This window comes from Melospiza melodia, chromosome 21, assembly GCF_035770615.1.
Source record: "Melospiza melodia melodia isolate bMelMel2 chromosome 21, bMelMel2.pri, whole genome shotgun sequence".
Lineage (NCBI taxonomy): Eukaryota > Metazoa > Chordata > Aves > Passeriformes > Passerellidae > Melospiza > Melospiza melodia.
Genome location: NC_086214.1, coordinates 6392817 through 6411581, shown reverse-complemented (window position 1 = coordinate 6411581; position 18765 = coordinate 6392817). Strand labels below are relative to the sequence as shown.

General features: G+C 54.3%; 3 protein-coding genes across 3 annotated transcripts; 2 read left to right on the top strand and 1 right to left on the bottom strand.

Annotated features, from left to right (window-relative positions):
- Positions 1-364: 364 nt before the first annotated feature.
- Positions 365-3912, bottom strand: LOC134427777 (fibrinogen-like protein 1-like protein). The gene is made up of 3 exons (XM_063173867.1): positions 3778-3912; positions 2626-2748; positions 365-1406 (listed from the first exon to the last, which is right to left on the bottom strand). The coding sequence occupies exons 1-3, from the start codon at positions 3887-3889 to the stop codon at positions 766-768; spliced, it is 876 nt and encodes a 291-aa protein (XP_063029937.1). The 5' UTR covers positions 3890-3912; the 3' UTR covers positions 365-765.
- A 2642-nt stretch (positions 3913-6554) lies between these two features.
- Positions 6555-14335, top strand: LOC134427815 (fibrinogen-like protein 1-like protein). Its single transcript, XM_063173929.1, has 4 exons — positions 6555-6715; positions 8969-9112; positions 11426-11488; positions 13287-14335. Exons 1-4 carry the CDS (start codon positions 6712-6714, stop codon positions 13919-13921), a joined length of 846 nt encoding a protein of 281 aa, XP_063029999.1. The 5' UTR covers positions 6555-6711; the 3' UTR covers positions 13922-14335.
- A 1046-nt stretch (positions 14336-15381) lies between these two features.
- Positions 15382-18664, top strand: VPS37D (VPS37D subunit of ESCRT-I). Its single transcript, XM_063173689.1, has 5 exons — positions 15382-15528; positions 16954-17125; positions 17619-17701; positions 17839-17988; positions 18064-18664. The coding sequence occupies exons 2-5, from the start codon at positions 16981-16983 to the stop codon at positions 18307-18309; spliced, it is 624 nt and encodes a 207-aa protein (XP_063029759.1). The 5' UTR covers positions 15382-15528; positions 16954-16980; the 3' UTR covers positions 18310-18664.
- The last annotated feature ends 101 nt before the right edge of the window (positions 18665-18765 follow it).

Below are 18765 nucleotides of genomic sequence, written 5' to 3'. Positions count from 1 at the left end.
CAAGGGACCTTCAAAGACACATTCCCTGTCTGCAGCAGGGAATAATGGGACCGACTGACCCACATCACTCACACCCTCAGGGAGTCCACTGCCCTCTCCACACTCCAGGCTGTGGTGTTTCTTCTCTTTATCAGCACAAAGCAACCACCCAGCCATGAACAGGGGCAAACTGTGAGTGAGGGTTGTGCATGATCAGGGCTTTGCTGGCCCTGTTGGCTGATTGTAGCCTTACAGCCACAGTCCAGGCTGGAACAAGCCATTGGAAGGAGTATTGCCTAACACAGTTTCCCCCAAGTCTGCCACCCTGAAGAGTGGGCAGAGTGACCCCCCCACACCGTGTGCAGGCAGACATGAGGCAGCACAGTCTGGCTCCAGGGTTTATTGCAGCTGATTCCTCCCACCATGGATAGCAGAGCTGTGGGGTGTGCGGGGCTCAGGGAGGGAGCAGGGCCTGGGCAAAGCAGGGGTCACCGACTGCAGGGGAAGGGAGTTGGCACCGTGTCCCCCTCCCCAGGATGGGAGCGGGTGCACCCACCCCAAACCAGTGCCCGTGCCCCAGTGCCAGCCAGCATCATGGCACTGGACAAAGCTGCCCGTGTGCCCAGCACTCTGGGTGATGGCTCCTGAGCCCCAGGGCTGCTGTGTTTTGGCTGGTGAGGGAACAGGAGCTGTGGGAAGAGCAGGATGTGCACTGGGACTGGCGTGGGAATAGGGCACCGAGCTGGGGATGGTGGCACCCCCACACTCCCAGGGGGCTGGGCACGGTCAACACACATCTGTGGGTTTGACCAGGATCAGGGAGGATGCACAGTCACCTTTATCACAGAATCCTGGCCACACAATGTAGTTTTTGGCATTGAGCAGGACGTTCTGGCACCTGTTGTACCACCACCCCCCATAGCTCTTGGCGCAGTTCCCGCTGTACTGGTCCTGGTCCTTGTCGACCGTGCTGAACTTCATGTTGTCGTGAATGCCCCCCTTCTTGGGGTGGTAGAGGGTCAGGTAGTCATCCCCATCTCCAGAGTGCCTGCCCAGCCTCAGGGGGTACCCGCTGGCCTCGTTCTCCACTCTGAAGATGTCGTACTCGGCGTAGTGGGTGACGTTGGCTTTGTCCCGCACCACGAAGCGCACCTTGTACGTGCCCTGCTGCGTCAGCAGGTGCAGGTACTCGGTGCCCAGCCAGTAATCGCTGTGCACGTTGCCAAAGCCGTACTTGTAGGTGGTCCAGGATTGCTTCCACGTGAGCTCGGTGTCGTGGGAGTTCCTCTGCACCACGGTCCAGCCCTTGCCCTCGGTGTCCATGTCGCACCAGACCACGCGCGGGGGGGAGCGGGCGGGCTGGATCACATACACCCCGCTGGGGCTGCCCTTGCGGAGGTGGCTGCAGTCCGGGGGGAACGCTGGGGCTGCAGCGGCAAACAGGGGATGGGGGACAGAGAAGGTCTCTTGTTGGGTTGTGATTTCAAGGCTAACCTCAGGCCCCTCCCCTGATAATTCCCTCCCCAGGTGTGTCAGTCCCCTCTCCTTTCCATCCCTGACCCCTCCCAGCACTGTCTGTCAGTCCTGGCATTCCAGAAGGGCACTGAGTGATTGGCAGATCCAAAGGATGCCCTCTACCCCTGGGGGGCACTGGGCCATCCAGGTGTCCTTTGTCCCTTTGTCCCTCCCCTCCTGTCCCTGCTTGGTGGCTCCCTGCCCCTCTCCCCGGGGTTAAAGGAACAGCAACCACGGGCTCAGGGAGTTCTGTTGGAGCTGGTGCTGCATTCAGAGGCCTGAGGGCCAGAATAAAGCTCTGGATCCAAACCCTCCATCAGAACTGACTCCTTTCCTCCACCATTGCCTTAAAGCTTCTCTGGCAGAGGGAAACCTGAGGAGCAGGTTTATGTTTTCCCTGGGACTCATGGCATTGGATAAGTAGGCTTTGTTCTGCCTTGGTCTTATAGAGGTCTCTTCCCCCAGCTTGTTATAATTTATCTGATCTCTCATGACTTACTAGCCAAACTAATTTGTTTTTCTTGGTTTGTGTCTGATGGGAGACAATTTGCTGTGGGTAATTCCAATTCAACCCACGAAACTCTGGGGTCTTGCGGGTACTGTAATCCTCCCTTAAAGGGAGGAAGAGGATGTTCCTAATCCAACAAGACCTAAACAAATATCTAGGAGGATCTCTCCTAGAACCGAGCCTCGAAAATATGGCACAGCAACCCCTCCAAGCTGTTTTGGCACAGCAACCCTTCCAAGCTGTGGTGTTTTGGCACAGCAATCCTTCCAGCTGTTTTGGCACAGCAACCCTTCCAAGCTGTGATGTTTTGGCACAGCAATCCTTCCAGCTGTTTTGGCACAGCAACCCTTCCAAGATGTGGTGTTTTGGCACAGCAATCCTTCCGAGCTGTGGTGTTTTGGCAAAACCCTGTTGGTTTCAGCGTGGACCCACCAAGGGGTGAAGGTGACGTGGCAGCAGCCAGGCTGTAAAAGCCCTGACTCAGGAGTTGTGTGTGTGAGGAGCTTCTGTGCTGTGCACCCCTTTGGGTGTTTGCTCCCCTTCCCTGGCACAGAGCAGCCCTGAGTATCCTGCTCTGCCCCCCTGTGCCCCCTGTGCCCCCTGTGCCCCAATCCCGTACTCACCGCTGCGGGGGCTGGCCGCGGGCACGGCGGGGCCGGCGCTGGCACAGAGCAGCAGCGTTGCCACCACCAGGGTGGGCAGCAGGACAAGGTCCCGGTGCAGCCAGGGTGTCCCAGCCTGGAGCCCTGGGGAGGAAAGTGCCCATCACTGACGCTGGCAGGGGGGGATGAACAAATCACCAACGGGATGGGGCTGCTGGGAACGTGCCTGGAGCTGATTCCTGCATCAGTCTCATGACATGGTTATGACAATGGGAAGATGCCAGCAGCTCACATCCCAGGCAGCAGACCAAGAACTCAATGTTACAACTCACTTTATAAATTTTTTGACCAATCACATAAAGCAAAAGCATACTGACAGTAGTTCTATCCAACCACTATAAGCACAGGTACCTTTGGTTAAACAATGTTGGCTTATTTCAAATACAATACCTGCTTGTGAGTCTTAAACACAATCACAGAGCTCCATTATTAAGATTCAACCTTCTTAATTTCTTGCTAGATAAACTTTTCTGTAGCTTAGAGAGTTATTCTAGAGAAGTGTTAATACATAGATCATTGTTCTACTTGTATTTGCTTTTCTACAGCTTAAATAATTTTTCTGCTGACCAATCTCATGGCTGCTGCTTAGCTCTAATCACAGTTCTGCTGTTTCTGAGGCCTGCCTTCTGCAGCTTTCCCAACCCCTCTGATTTTGTGGATTCCCACACATCACCACAGCTCCTACTTCACTGCTCCTGAGCAAACAGGAGGAAATGTCCTGAAACCCAAACCTTGTTTGCTGACCAGCAGCACCCCCTGCTCCCTGCACTCACTCAGCTCCTGGGGAGATGCCACCGTGCCTGGGGCAGGATCCCTGAGCAGCCACACGTGCCACATGCACTGGTCAAGCAGGGAAAGGACCAAGTGAAGCTCAGGTCTCCACATTAACCCTCCTTGGCAGGATGTTGGAACACCTGGCACAGGGAGCCTGGGGCAGGCACAGGCTGGCACCAAGCGTGTGTGATGTTTGGTGCTTTGCTCTGGCAGCCCTCCTGCTCCCAGGGAAACTCACAGCTGCTGTCCTGCTCATCGTTCCCTGCATACTCACCCCGTGAGGTCTCATTTGAGCCCAGCACCACACTGCAGTGAGGTGGAGCTGAGCAGGAAACTCACCCATCACGACACACCCAGCACAGAGCAGGAGCCAATGGAGCAGCCTCCCATCAGAGCTGGCCACGCTGCCTTTATAGGCACTGCACACACCCAGTGTGCTCACACTCAGCATTTCTAGAGGCACAAGGAGGCACTTGCAGAGTGTGGCTGGAGCAGTTTCCAGATCCCATGACGGCACAGCTGAGGGGAGGGACACGTGTGCTTCCAGCCAGAGAGTGCAGAACAACCCCTCCATGCTGAGGAGTTCCAGTTATTGACTGTCCCTGCATAAACACTACATGTGAATTGCACACTTGGAGCCAAATCCAGAGGGCTGTGATCAAAGTGAAGTGGAGAGACCCAGCTTTTTAAGGATATACAGAAACCAGCAAAGGAGGAGAGGTCTGTGTGACCAGTTCCAAGCACGACCTTGGAAAGCTGAGGACAGGTCCACAGGAGAGGTCCCTCCTCACTAACTCTCCACTGGCAGGTTTAGGATCAGTCAGGGGCTGGAGCCAGTGTCCTGCAGCCAGAGCTGCACCCCATGCTCTGAGCCAGGGCTCCAGTTCACAAACAGGGGTCTGTGGGTCCCTTTGCACTCTCCTTCCCAATCCCTGTCTTTGGCCAGTTGAGTCCCTACAGATCCACCTTCAGTCCCAGAAATGTTGATCAGGAGTTTCTCTGTCTTCTGGATCAAAATCCTCTCTGGACAAATGCTTTGGGAGGGTTGTTCTTTCTGCCAGAGGGTCCAGGAAGCTCCATAAGCTTTTCAAGTCAAATTTAAGAAGATAAAGATGTGGCCCTTCTGCCTTCTTCTTCTGTGTTGGTTTCTGATCAGACTTTTTTTCACGGCACAGCTTCACACCTGCTCCTCAGAGCAATCCAGGGTCAAGCTGAGGTTCCCACCAAACTTTCCATGCTGTGGGAATCCAGCAGTGCCACTTGCAGGCCTTGATGGACAGTGGCACCCAGACATCTCCAAGATAACAGAAAGAGTCATAGTCTTTCTATTTAGAGAGAAAATAGTCAAGTTGTAGTCAATAGTCGTTAGTCAACTCCTCAAGCTGCACCAGGGGAGTTTTAGATTAGATATTTGGAAAAATTTCTTCATGGAGAAGGTTGTCAAGCACTGGAACAGGCTGCCCAGGACAGTGGTAGAGTCACCATCCCTGGAAACATTAAAAGAAATGTGGATATGACACTTGAGGACATGATTTGTTGGTGAACACAGTGATGCTGGGTTGACAGTTGGACTTACTGATCATAGAGGTCTTTTCCAACCTTAATGAATCCATGATTCTGTGGTCAGGTTCCATCTGAACCCCTCAATGTCACCTCTGTCAGCTTGGTGAGAGGTTGGGAGCCAAGGAGGAGAGGAGGAGGAGATGATAGATGAGATGAGATGACATGAGGATGAGATGAGGTGAGGTGAGGTGAGGTGAGGTGAGGTGAGGTGAGATGAGATGAGATGAGATGAGATGAGATGAGATGAGATGAGATGAGATATGAGATGAGAAGGAGATGTCTGTCCTGCCAGGTCCTAGCACAGTGGGAAGGGCTGAGTGTGGGCTCCATGTGAGGCAAACCCAGCTGGATCCAGGATCCTTGATGAAGGGACACAGGGCAGGGCTGGAAATGTGCTATGGCAGAGATGGGAGCAGTCCATCCAGGAAATAAACCACCCACAGAGTAAGTCTGAGATCCATCCAGAAAAGGTGGACAGAGAGGGGACTGGGGTCTCCCTTTGTGCTCCCAGTGTGGCTCAGATGAGGACTGGAGCTCTGGGGCTGAGTTTAAACTGAGTTTAAACCTCACAGGCCCAGGGGAAGGCCCTGGGTGTGACAGGCCATGAGGGCCATGACAGCTGTTAACCCTGGAAGGGCAAATCCCCCAGCTGGGCTGGCTGTGGGGGCCCAGCACTGAGATGTGAGGGCTAGAGAGGGGATCTGCAGAGAACTGGAGACACAGGGTGTCCAAAACCAGGGGGATCTCTGGGTGCCTCTGGTTTGTCCTCAGTGCCAAACTTGAATGGGCTGTTTAGGGTCGGTTGTGAATGTCAGGGAATGGAGGCCCCATAACTTCTCTTCTTTTTTTTTTTTGTCTTTGAACAGACCCAAGCAGATTTTTTAAAATCTAATTTCCCTTCCTTCCCCTTTTCCCTGGGATGGATGCCTGCAGTGTTCTCAGTCAGGAGGGCTCCTGCAGCCCAGCAGCCAGAAAGATTTGAAAGAAAGGTCTGGCATTTTCTGTACACATCCATGGTGTGCGTGCTCCTAGAGCAGAGAGGGGCTCCAAGTGAGACCATTTTACATCAATGGCACTTCATGATGCCCAGAACCCCCTTGAGATTGGTGCCAGGGGGGCACAGCGGGTGTTGCACAAGGGGCAGTGTGGCAGTGGCAGGGCAGGGGTGTCAGCAGGCACTGGAGTGGAGCTTTGTGAAGTTCAGGGCTCAGTTTCCCAGAACACTGGAGTGCCTCTTCCCTGAAGGGTCTGTGGGGTTCCCAGGGGCTGCTGAGCTCAATGCCAGCTCTGAAGAGAGTGATTTACGCCTGTGTTTGATTTCCATCCAGGAGGTGAAGGTCACCTGGGTGTTTGCTCACCAGTTGAGCCCTGTGGAGATGCCCCAAGAACGTCATTCCCCGGGGAAACACTGCACACTGAATTGGGGTCATTTCAAAGCATTTGCTTATTGCCACCAAATTATTTGCTTTGCCCCTGGAGAAAGCTCTTCACCTGTGTGACTTCAGTGCCTGAGGACTGATCACTTGATGGTGGAGAGCAAATAAGCCCTGAGCCACTGGTCCTGCTGCCAAGCAGGGGACAAGTGCTGAGGTTTGGGTTTCCTGCCTCCACCCCCTCCCCTGCCCAACCCTATAACTTTCAGGCTGGACACCCCTGCAGCCAGGCCAAAAGCACCCAGCTCTGAGCTCCACAGGTGCCCACAGAGACAGCATGGGTGAGTGTGGGGTGGGATGGATGGGATGAGATGGGATGGGATGGGATGGGATGGGATGGGATGGGATGGGATGGGATGGGATGGGATGGGATGGGATGGGATGGGATGGGATGGGATGGGATGGGATGGGATGGGATGGGATGGGATGGGATGGGATGGGATGGGACGGGACCTCAGTGTGTGCCTGCAGCTCACAGGGTATCCCAGCACTTTGCTGTGGGGTTTGTCCACTCTGATCCTGGTACTGAGTCCTTGTCTGTGCCTGCTCTGCCCTGGGCTGAGCCTGCATGCTCTGCTGTATCCAGGTTGTACCAGTGTAGCCCTGGAGCACCACACAGACCATTTTACAAGTTTTGTATTCACCATTCTTTGCAATTTTCAGTTCTCCAAAGAAAGTGTTAAACACTCTAGAGTAGAAAAGGGATTTTTTAGGTTTTCCTCCTGAATGTGATATTGAACAGGTACCCAGATCTGAAGGTCAGATGCTCAATAGCACATTGCTGTCCCCAGCACAGCACCCACAAGAGACTGATCCTCCTTTGCATCTCCTTCCTATGCAGAGTTTTCAGGACCAGTCCCAGGGAAGGGCTGGCAGGGCAGGGAGCATTTCTTCCCTGGGGGCCTCAAGGAAAAATACCTTTAAACATGTCCCTAAACAAAAGTATAGCAACACACCCAATGTTGATATAGAACAGTATATCAACATATGCAATGTCTCAGTAGGAACTGAGAAATGAATCAGTTGGAGTGAAGAGTTTTTAAAAGACTTGCTGTAAAACTGTAACCAGCATGATAGGTTGGGGCATCTCAGCATTCCCAGAATGGGGTGTTTGTCTCTAGGGTGGCTGTGATTCCACACTGTGGTTCCAGGCTGCCATCCATGATCATTTTCCTTCTCAGGCATCCCAGAGAATGGTGCCAAACCCAGGTACCCCTGGGAAATGCAATAGGTGTTGGCTCTGCTTGGTTTTGAACACTGAGGGGCTCACATTGGTAATCTGCCAGGTGAGCTGTGAGTGTCTCATCAGGAACAGAATTCCCCACGGGCAGGCTGCTCCACAGTGTCCCACTCTAGGAATCAGGACAAACTTCTGTTATTCTACTTAGCTTGAATACTGCCAAAAGTGTGCTGGTTTTTCCTAGTGCTTTGAACCAGACCAGACCAGAGCAGCTGTCCTCATATGGAAACCTTGAAGCAGCCACACAACCAACATAAGCACAGAAAGGGCATCATTTACCCCAGACCCACTCTGATCCCGGAGGGCTGTGCTGCCTCCATTTGCCATGCTGCTGGCACACACACAGAGCCCTGCCTGGGGCTTGTTCCACCCCAGGCCCTGCTGCCCACAGCCCCAGGGCAGCCCCAGCTCAAAGCACTGCTGAGGGCACACCTGAGTGCTGTGTCCAGCTCTGGCCCCTCAGCTTGGGAAGGACATGGAGGGGCTGGAGCACATCCAGAGGAGGAAACGAGGCTGGAGAGGGGCTGGGAACAAAAACCCTGTGAGGAACCCCTGAGGGAGCTGGGGGTGCTCAGCATGGAGAAAAGGAGACTCAGGGGTGCCCTTATCACTCTACAACACCCTGAAAGGTGGCTGTGCCCAGGTGGGGTTGGGCTCTTTCTCCAGGCAGCACTGACAGAATCAGAGCACACAGCCTCAAGCTGCACCAAGAGAAATATAGGTTGGATATCAGGAAAAAGTTTTTTACAGAAAGAGTGATAAAGTTCTGGAATGGCTGCCCAGGGAGGTGGTGGAGTCCCCATCTCCCCATCCCTGGGTGTGTTTAACAAAGCCTGGATGTGGCACTGGGTGCCAGGGTTGGGTTGAGGTGTTGGGGCTGGGTTGGACTCCATGATCTTGAAGGTCTCTTGCAACCCAGGGATTCTGTGAATTCTGTGTCATGGGAGCTGGGCAAAAAGGGGATCCCTCCCTCTGTGTTCACCCTGCTTGTTATGTTTAGTCCCAAATCTTGACTTTTATAGGGATTTCTGATTATGGACACTTTGGGTTTGGACAAGGTTTTGGCACTTCTTTGGTCTCAAATACCCCTCCAGCAGGTACCACCACTAATGACTCCTGTGACTCCTGCTAATGTGTACAGGACAGCTCATCTAAATGAACTCATCAGCATGGGGCTCATGGCTCTGAGGGAGCTCTACACAGAGTTTTATTTTCCTCTTTTACTCTAAATGGGGTTAGTGGCTTTCCAATAGAAGAATTCTGATCTATTTCTTCCAATCCCTTCCCATTTCAGCTACCCAGGGCCTTTGTCTCCTGCTTTTGACCTGCCTGCTGGCCCTGGCAGCATCTTTTCCTGATGTTGACATAAGGAACTTGTACCTCCTCAATGGCACCATGGATGACATTATGAATGCTCCCCCAGAGCCCTCCCCGCTGGGTAAGTGTGGCCCTGAAACAGGGAGAGACAAGCAAGCTCCTGATCAGTCAGGTCCTACAGAGCCCACATCCTCACCAGCCTGCCCATGCCTCTGTCACACCAAGGAAGGACTAAATACTGATCTGAGAGTGTCCTACTGGAGCAAGAGTAACCTTAGGGTGCCCCTCTGCTTGCTGCCTGTCTCATCTCCTGCATGGCAGGAAGTTATTCTGTCCATAAGGGACAGAATAGAAAGGACAAATTGGCAGCAAGACCAAGCCCAGAGTCTCGTGGGCCATGTGCTCTTCCTTGGAGAAGGGTAAAAGATGGTCCCAGTGTGTTTTGAAGACAGGGAGAACAGCTCCGATCTCTGGAAATCATCAGTGGAGAACTGAATAAAAGGGAGACCTCAGTACAAAGAGGAAATAAATGAAGTTAATACAAAGAGGAAATAAATGAAGTTAATACAAAGAGTTTGGGCAGTGGCCCTGGCCCAGGGCAATCAGCCAGGTGATCGCACAGTGTCCTACAGGTACCAGAAGCAGTGAGGAGCCCTTGAGGAAATGCTCAGGGAAAACACAGGGGCTGTGGGTGGGATGTGGCATGAGAGAAAGAGCTGATTCCCTTCCAAGGGAACAGGAAATGTGCTTGGCAGAGGAGCTCAAGGTCCAAGTGTTTGGTTTCAGATCACCTGTCAGGAAACTGCCAGCACAGGGAGCACTGAGCCTGAACAAGGGTTCAGCAAGAACTGCAAGTCTGAGTAGAGAAAGAATATGTGCTCTGGGCTCCACAGTGCTCTCAGGAACATGGTGTGATTGTGGGGTTGTCCTGTGCAGGGAGTTGGAGTTGATGACCCTTGTGGTTTCCTTCCTACCTGGGATATTCTGATTTTGTGATCTCTCACCCACAGCACTGTGGTGTGCTCTGAAAACATCAACAGCATGGATGCAAACCAGGAGAGACAGGCAGCATTCCAAAGGCTGACTTGGAGAGGAGTGCTGACAAAGGGATGGGGTATGAGGGCAGAAGGGAGCAGAGGCAGATTTAATGCCTTACAACACAAACAGGAGTGAACAGCTCCGTGTGCCTGTAGTAAATGCCATGGTAGGAAACTCCTGCAGGCCATGTCACATGAGTGTTTCCCACTCCACGCAGGCTCAGGTTGGAAAGAGAGTCAAAGTGAGTCAAAAAGAGTCAATATCAAAATTGAGAAAGTCAGAAGTCTGGCAGGCAGAATGTGTCAGGGCTTATGCAGAGTGCAAGAGGCTCAAGTCAAACACTGCCCAAGGGAGGAGGTGACAGTGCCAGCTGGGACTGAAGGCAGGGAGCAGTATCTGAGGATGTCACCTGAGCAGCTGCAGGGTGAATTGTCTGTTGTAGAGAGGGAACAGGAGTGGCTTTTGTGATTCCATAAGCCTGTGACTGATCCTTCTGTTTTACAGCCATCAGTGGATACAGAGATGTCCTTGCAAAAGACATTTCTGCATTAACTCATTCTAAATTTTCCTCTCTTCCAGCAACATCCTTCAAATTCCCTTTTGAGCAGACTCCTCTCCCAGCTCCTGGCACCTGAGCCAGTTTTCCTGTGTCTGCTCTCACATTTCTTCCCCCTCTCTTTAATCCTTCTTCCTCCCAAGTCCCAACTGCAGCTGCTGCACTCTGACACTCACCTTCCCAGTGCTGCCACCATCATTAGGGGTTTTCCCCTGCACAGTATCCCCAAATCCTTTCCACAAAAATGCATCAGCCTCACTCTAACACCATGTAAATTCCTCCAAATTACCAATTTGTTAATATCTGAAATTGGTGAATTCCTTTGGAATTAACACCAGTAACAGAAAAATATCATCTGGAGAAGACTGAGCTCTCCTAGCAGGCCTTTGACATGTCTACTCCCCACACTCACTCCGTCACTGACATATTTTCTGAAAAATACTTTTGCCAGGATTTTTCTCCTGAGAAGCTGAGAAACCTCAGAAAATAAATATAAACAATAATTATCTGATGGCTGTGGAATGTGGTCTGGAGATGGTTCACCAACAGGTGCATCTTTGATTGGTCTCACGTGGATTGTTTTTACTTGATGACCAATCACAGGTCCAGCTGTGTGGGGACTCTGGTCAGTCACGAGATTTTATTATTCATTCTTTTCTAGCTTTCTGATGTCTCCTTTCTCTTTTCCTTAGTATAGTTTTAGTATATGATTTTCTTTTCATATAATATATATCATAAAATAATACATCAGCCTTGTGAAACATGGAGTCAAGATTCCCATCTCATCCTGGGGACCCTCAAACCCCTCCACACTCACCCCTGTCTCCTGTGCTACTTTAGGTGATGGTGATGGACACGTCCGGCAGGCCAGGGACATCGCCCACCACCCTCCAGTGAGCCATGGTGAGTCTCTGCCTCTCCTGGGGGTTCCACCATCACTGGGCTCACCAAGAGCCCTCAGACAACTCTCCCATGTCTTACACCTGCACTGCCAGGAATATGTGGATTGTCTGATGGGCTGCAGCGACAGCCTCAGGGGACTCTGCTGCAGCTGTGTCCTGGGCTCAGTACCTCATGAGGGGCTCTTGCATGGGGAATTTTCCAGATAAAGGTGCAAACTGGAAAGTGATGCTTCATTCCTGGGAAGTGGTGATTAGTCACTTTCCTATTTTCAGTACACAGTTGGATGTGACAGAGTCACTGAGCTGGCTGGGTCAACATTTGCCCAGAAGGCCAAAGATAGGTCCTGCCTGGGTGGGGACAGCTGGTGACAGAGGCACTGGAAGTGGAGCAAATTCCTTCCCAGCAGTGTGTAGGTGCATTCAGCTGTTTGTTGTATGAGGTGCAGACACTCTGGGGCACGGAAAGGCCATGATCAAACCCAACAAGTCAGGAAGCCTCCAAAGAGCTACTTGGGTAAGGCCAGAGAGCAACAATGGCTTTGCCCTGTTGAGGTCCCAAGGGCTGATTTAATTGTTGGAGACATGGATGTCACAGCCACCCTCTCTCTGGGGCAGAGCACTAAACCTCTGTGCTGTACCAGCAAGTGACTTTGTGCCCCAGATTTGCATTTGTCTGGGGTGATGCATCATCTGCATGATACAGGCAAATCCCTGAGGCTCAGCCCAGCCTGGATGGGGTCCCTGGGTGACAGAGATCCTGGCTTGGTCTCACCAGACGTTTTCACAGTGTGTCCCCATCACTTTGAACCCTCTCTTAGGAAGATGTGAAGCTCAACTCTTGTGGCATTCACAAACTCTTTGAACAGAGAGAGACATAATTCTCTCTCCCAGGATTTTTCCTGGGAAAGGCAGTGACAAAGCTCAGAGAGAGAAGGGAATTAACACAATCCTTATCCCTGCTTGCAGCTCCTGTTGTTTGGCACATGTGGGATGTGTTGTGGAGATTGTTCACCAAAAGGGATTTGTTAATTGGACTTTGCTGATGGTTGTTTGGACTGTGAGACCAATTGGATCAAAGCTGTGTCATAACTGAAAGGATCATGGGTTTTTCTTTAGTATAGTATAGTGTAGTACTATACTAAAGTATAGTATAGTACTACTATAGTATACTATATAGTATAGTGTAATATAATAGTATAGTAATAATATAATATAGTAATATTATATTACTATAATATAATATTACTATATTATATTACTACAATATAATATTACTATATTATATTATTACTACAATAATAGTAATATATTGCTGCAAACCAGAACAATTATAATATAATATAATATAATATAATATAATATAATATAATATAATATAATATAATATAATATACTATAATATAATATAATATAACATAATATAATATATTGTCATGTATTACATTATAATTCTTATGTTATGATATAATAATTATAATATATAATATATATTATAATATAATATTGGTATATTTAATAACATAGTATAGTGTAATATAATATAGCTTAATAAAGCAATTCCTCAGCCTTCTGAATCATTGGAGTCAGAGCACATTACTCCCATGCCCAGGTTGCCCTGATTTGATAAAGTCTTACATTGATCATGTAAGAGTTTATCAAATCATTGATCATGCAAGATTTTGGTTTACTCCTGTGAGCACATGGCAGGAATACAGCCTAGGAATGTGTGTGCAAAAGGATTCAGACACTAAAGAACGCCCCATTTTCAGGGGGATTCAATAACCATCTCTTGTTTGCAGCCTCAGGGTGGCCCAAGGACTGCAGCGAGATCCCCCGGGGAAGCCACAGTGGTGTGTACATCATCCAGCCCAAGGGGCTGCACCACCTGGTGGTGTACTGCGAGATGAACGTGACCCACGGGGGCTGGACCGTCATCCAGAGGAACCAGAGGGACACCCCTGTCACCTGGGCCGAGGCCTGGAGCACCTACAAGTTCGGCTTCGGGAACGTGCGCACCGAGTACTGGCTGGGCACCGAGTACATCCACCAGATTGCCAAGCAGAAGGTGTACCAGGTGAGGTTTGTCATCCAGGACTCTGCAGACAACCTCAGCTTCGCAGACTACAACCTGTTCAGCGTGGAGGACGAGGAGCACGGCTACCGCCTCCGGCTGGGCTCCTACAACGGCACGGCCGGCGACGCCATGACCTCAGACAACCCCAACAACATGCACGACAACATGAAATTCTCCACAAAGGACCAGGACCAGGACACCTACAGTAAGAACTGTGCCTACAGCTATGAGGGAGGGTGGTGGTACTCGTCCTGTTACTCCGTGAGGCTGAATTACAAGGGGGGCCTGACATGGGGCAACCTGTGCAAGGGGAACTGCAAATCCTCTCTAATCCTCATTAAACCAGCTTCTTATTGTTAGTGCTTCCTCCTCCTCCTGTCCACAGTGGACACTGCAAAGGCTCTGCACGGCCAAAGAGTGTGAGCCTCTCAGGAGCAGAGCGAGGAGCACAAGGGTAGCAGGGCTTTAATGAAATGCCACTTTACAATCCCCCTCTCCAACTGCAGACTCCCCTCTGCTCAGCTCCATTCCCCTGTGCTTGCCAATGATTCCTTGTTATTGTGGTCATAATCAAGAATTAAAAAAACACTGATGAAATTTGTGGATTCCACATGTACCTTCCCTGCAGGAGGAAAACACACAGCCTTGGAGTTACATCAGAGTTTCCTTGCTGTCTCCAGAACTCACAGAAAGCAATGCCCCAAATTTCCATGTACTCTGAGCCTTTCTGCAGTGTTTGATAAGGCATCCAATAAACATGCTTGCTTGAGCTCATTCTTCAGTAATGACATCTGTTCTGTACCTCTGATCTCCTCCCCTGAGACCCAAGAAATCCCATGTCAGGAGCCAGGACTGGAGTCTTGAGGCTTATCATAGAATCACAGCCTGGTTTGGGTTGGACCTTAAAACCCATCTCATTCCAAACCCCCTACCATGGGTAGGGACACCTTCCACTAAACCAGGTTACTCAGCCTGGAGAGAGAGAAAGCCTTGAGTGTTTCTCAGGGATGTAAGAAAATTAAACCCAGTTACACTGTGTTAAAGGCCCTGTGACCTGCACAGCACAGGGAGGGGATCCACAGAGCAGCTCCAGCATGGATTTGTGCTGGCTGGAAGAGCAGCTCTCCTGTGCTGGGGTCAGAAGCTGGAAGAGCAAGGAGACATGGCTGTTAGAGGGGGCCTGGAATTTTTCTTCTAGGCTGCTGAATCCCTGCATCATTCGGTGACCCTGTGGCAGCAGTTCCTGGTCCCAGTCAGGCAGCCTTCCTCAGGGGACAAAGGGACTGCACAGATGTGCCATGACAGGGTGCCCTGGTGACAGAGTGTCCCAATAACAGGGTGTCCCATTGACAGGGTGTCCCAATGACAGGGTGCCCCAGTGACAAAGGTGTCCTGGTGATAGTGTGTCCCACTGATAGGGTGTCCTGGTGACAGGGTGCCACAGGGATAGGGTGTCCCACTGATAGGGTGTCCCAGTGACAGGGGCTCTGGTGACAGGGTGCTCTGGTGACAGGGTATCCCAGGGACAGGGTGTCCCACGGCTCCCACCTCTCCAGAGCCAGTGGCTAACAGGGCATCAGGCTGTCCCAGGGTGTGAGGAGTGAAACCACGGTGGCAGCAGGAGGGACTGGGTGTGTGGGACGTGCCCAGAGGGTGACAGTTGGGTGACAGTGATCCTGGCTTGGTCTCACCAGACATTTTCACAGTGGGGAGTACAGGGTGTGCACTGAGGGTGCAGGGTGCACAGAGCAGAGTGCAGGATCCGTGCAGTGGAGAGCAGGGTGCCCACAGCAGGGAGCAGGGTGTGCACAGCAGGGAGCAGGGTGTGCACAGCGGGAGCAGGGTGCTCACAGGGGGGAAAAGGTTGCCCAGAGCAGGGTGCAGGTTGTCCCCCGTGGGTGAAGGTTGCCCAGAGCGGGGAGCAGGATTCTTGCAGCGAGGAGCAGGGTACCCACAGCGGGTGGAAGGTGCGCACAGCGGGTGTAGGTTGTGCACAGCCGGGAGCAGGGTGCCCAGAGCGGGGTGCAGCGAGGAGCAGGGTGCTCACAGAGGGTTCGGGTTGCGGGTGCGCGGAGCGAGAACAGTGCCCGTGTCCCCGGCCGGGGCGGTGCGGTACAGGAGCGGTGCGGGAGCGGTACAGGAGCGGTGCGGTGCAGGAGCCGTGCGGGATCGCTGCGGTGCAGGAGCCGTGCGGGATCGCTGCGGTGCAGGAGCCGTGCGGGATCGCTGCGGTGCGGGAGCGGTGCGGGATCGCTGCGGTGCAGGAGCCGTGCGGGATCGCTGCGGTGCAGGAGCGGTGCGGGATCTCTCCGCGCTCCGCTGCGGCTCCTTTAAGACCGGCGGGGGCGGCGGGCGCGGGGCGGCGCGCTCGGCTGCCGGCGGCGGGGGCGGGGGTCCCGGTGCCGGAGCCGATCCCGATCCCGGCCCATGTCCCGGCCCGCGGCGCCGCCCGGCTCCCCGCGCCGCCTCGGGGCGCTGAGCACGGCGCAGCTCCGGGCGCTGCTGCAGGACGAGCCGCGGCTGCAGCGCGCCGCCCGCCTCTGCAGGAAGGTACGGCCGGGGCCGGGGGGCCGGGGGCCGCTGTCCCGCCGCCGGCGGGCTCCAGCCGGGCGCCGCTCGCTCCGCCGGGGCTGTCCCGGTGCGCAGGGCGGAGCCGCCCGCGGCCCGGAGCCGGCACCGCGGGGCCGGTGCCTCCCGCCGTTGCCATCGCCCGCTGCCCTCATCCTGACACCCGCAATCCCGGGGGCTCCCGAGGAGCCGCAGAGCCACCGGCGGGGCGGGGGAGCCTCCGCACGGGCGGCCCGACCGCGGCTGCGCGGGGCTCCCGGGGCGAAACCCAGGGCCACCAAACCTGTGGCCACCAAACCCATGGCCGCCAACCCAGGGCCACCAAGCCCCGTGCGCTGCCCGAGCATCCCGAGCTGTGCCGAGGCCCCGGCCCTCCGCCCGCCCTCCAGCCCGGTCTCGTTTCCCGCAGCCGGGACGAGCCCCGCGCCCTCCCGGCTGCGCTGCGGAATCGGGCTCAGGTTCTCGTGGAATCGCTCCCGGCCCCATCCCAGCCCCTGCCCCGGGTGGCCCCGAGTGCGGGCGGGGTGTGCGCAGCGAGGGGAGGGTGCGTGTCCCTGCCGTGACATCCGTGTCCTCTGCCGAGCGCTCTCCCTGCGGAGATTGCCGCGGTCGGGTTTAGCCAGGTGGCGTAGCCCGGCTGCAGCCGCTGCGTTCCCCCGGGATTCGCCCCCTAACCAGGCAAAGCAGAGGGATGGAGGCAGTGCAGATAAAGGGGGGTCACCCCCGGATGGACACTGCCCCCCGCTCAGCAAGGTGCTGGATCTGACCGGTTCTGCCCGTTTCTCTCATTGCTGACACACACGGCCCCCATCCCATCCCCACAGTTCCAGAGTCTCCAGCTGGAGCGGGAAATGTGTTTGGCTTCAAATTGCACCCAGGCCAAGGTGAATCTGTCCCTGCGCCCGCGGCTGGAGGATGGGAAGGCTTCCTTGGCCATCAAGTACCAGGAGCTGCAGGAGATCCGAGAGGCCTGCTGGGACAAGCAGCAGCGCCTGGGTGAGTGGGGAGCAGCCCCTGGGCTGACGCACATCCACGGCAACCCCTGTTAATGGGAGAGTCCAGGTGGGCTCAGCATTCTTGACCCTACCCCAGGGAGATGGTTCAGGAGTGGTGGGAGATGATGCTCCCTGTGACACAGCACATCCTTAGCTGGGACCAGCCATGGAATCACAGAATAATCATTTGGGTTGGAAGGCACTTTAAAGATCACCTCATTCCATTCTCTGCTGTGGGCAGGGACACCTTCCCTAGAGCTCCAAGTCCAATGTAGCCCTGAACAATTACAAGGATGAGGCATCCACAGCCTTTCTGGGCAATCTGTGGGATGGAAGCTGTGGTGTGCAGGTGGCTCCAGGGGTGTGTTTTGGGGGGGTTTCAGTGCAAGGAGGGGGGCAGTGGATGCTTGAGGATGGGAAATTCAGTACCCCCAGCAGCAGGGATATCCAGGGGAAGGTTGGCAGCCCCATCCCCATCCCCTTGTGCCACACAGATGTTTACCTGGAGAAGTGGAGCCCACAGAGTGCCCTGGGCCAGCTCCAAGCCAAGCTTGATGCCTCCGAAGCAGAGTCAGAGGTGAGTTATTGAGACCCCTGTGCTGCTGTCCCTTCCTTACCAGGGCCATGGGGTGCTCTCCATCCCCTGCCACGTGCCAGGGTCAAGACCCCAGGGTCCGAGGGGTGCTCCTTCTAGCCCCACTGCCCATCCCACAGGCCCAGATAAAGCAGTTCCTGGCCCAGGAGCTGCCCCTCGAGGCCTTCCTGGAGTCCTTCTGCCAGAGCCGCACGCGCTCCCACGTCTGCCGGACCCAGCTGGAGAAGCTGCAGGAGCTGCTGCACAAGGAGCAGGTGCAGAAGGACCAGGTGGGCAGGAAGGACCCTGCGGGGTGCCCAGGTGCCCCAGCTAGCGTGGCACCAGCCCGCCTCGCCCCCCTGCAGAGCGGAGCAGCGCCCAAACCCTTCGATCTGTCCTACGGCTTTGTGCCCGCCGTCCTCGTCCCCTCGGAGGCTGCCGCGCCCTTCCCCGTGCCCGCTGCGCCTCCCAAGCACCATCTGCCAGCCCTGGCACAGCAGCCAGCATCTCCCTGCTCCGAGGCGCCCGGCCTGGGCTCTCCCCTGCGCCCCGCTGGAGCCGTGCCCGTGCCCAGCGCCCAGCCCCGGGAGCAGGAGCCGCCGCACCGGTAGCGGGGCACGGTGGGCATGGGGCAGGGGGGGATGGCCCCGCTCCTGCCCCTCCCGGGCCGGGCAGCAGCACCCAGGGCAGGAAAGGGAGGGGTGGGAGGTGCTGCAGGCACAGCTCTGAGGGGTCTGTGGGGTGGCACATGGGGGAGCTCATACAGGGATGGAGGTGCGGGGTTGGGGCAGGGGTTCTGCATTGGGGAGGGCTCTGCATCTGCATCTGCTGGAGGAATGGGACAGGAACTGGGGGTGGGGGGCTTGTAGGGGTGTCAGTGGGCTTAGCTGGGAGGGATAGCAGGGAAAAGGCCCAGGAGCACTGGGTGTGCCACATGGTTCCTGAATAAAGCCTCTTTCCATGCTCTGTGTGTGTGTGCTCTGCCCTTTGCTCTGGCTGTGAACAGCAGGATGAGACAGGGAAGGGTTACCCGGGGGCACCTGCCAGGCTTGGAGGGGACTGGCAGC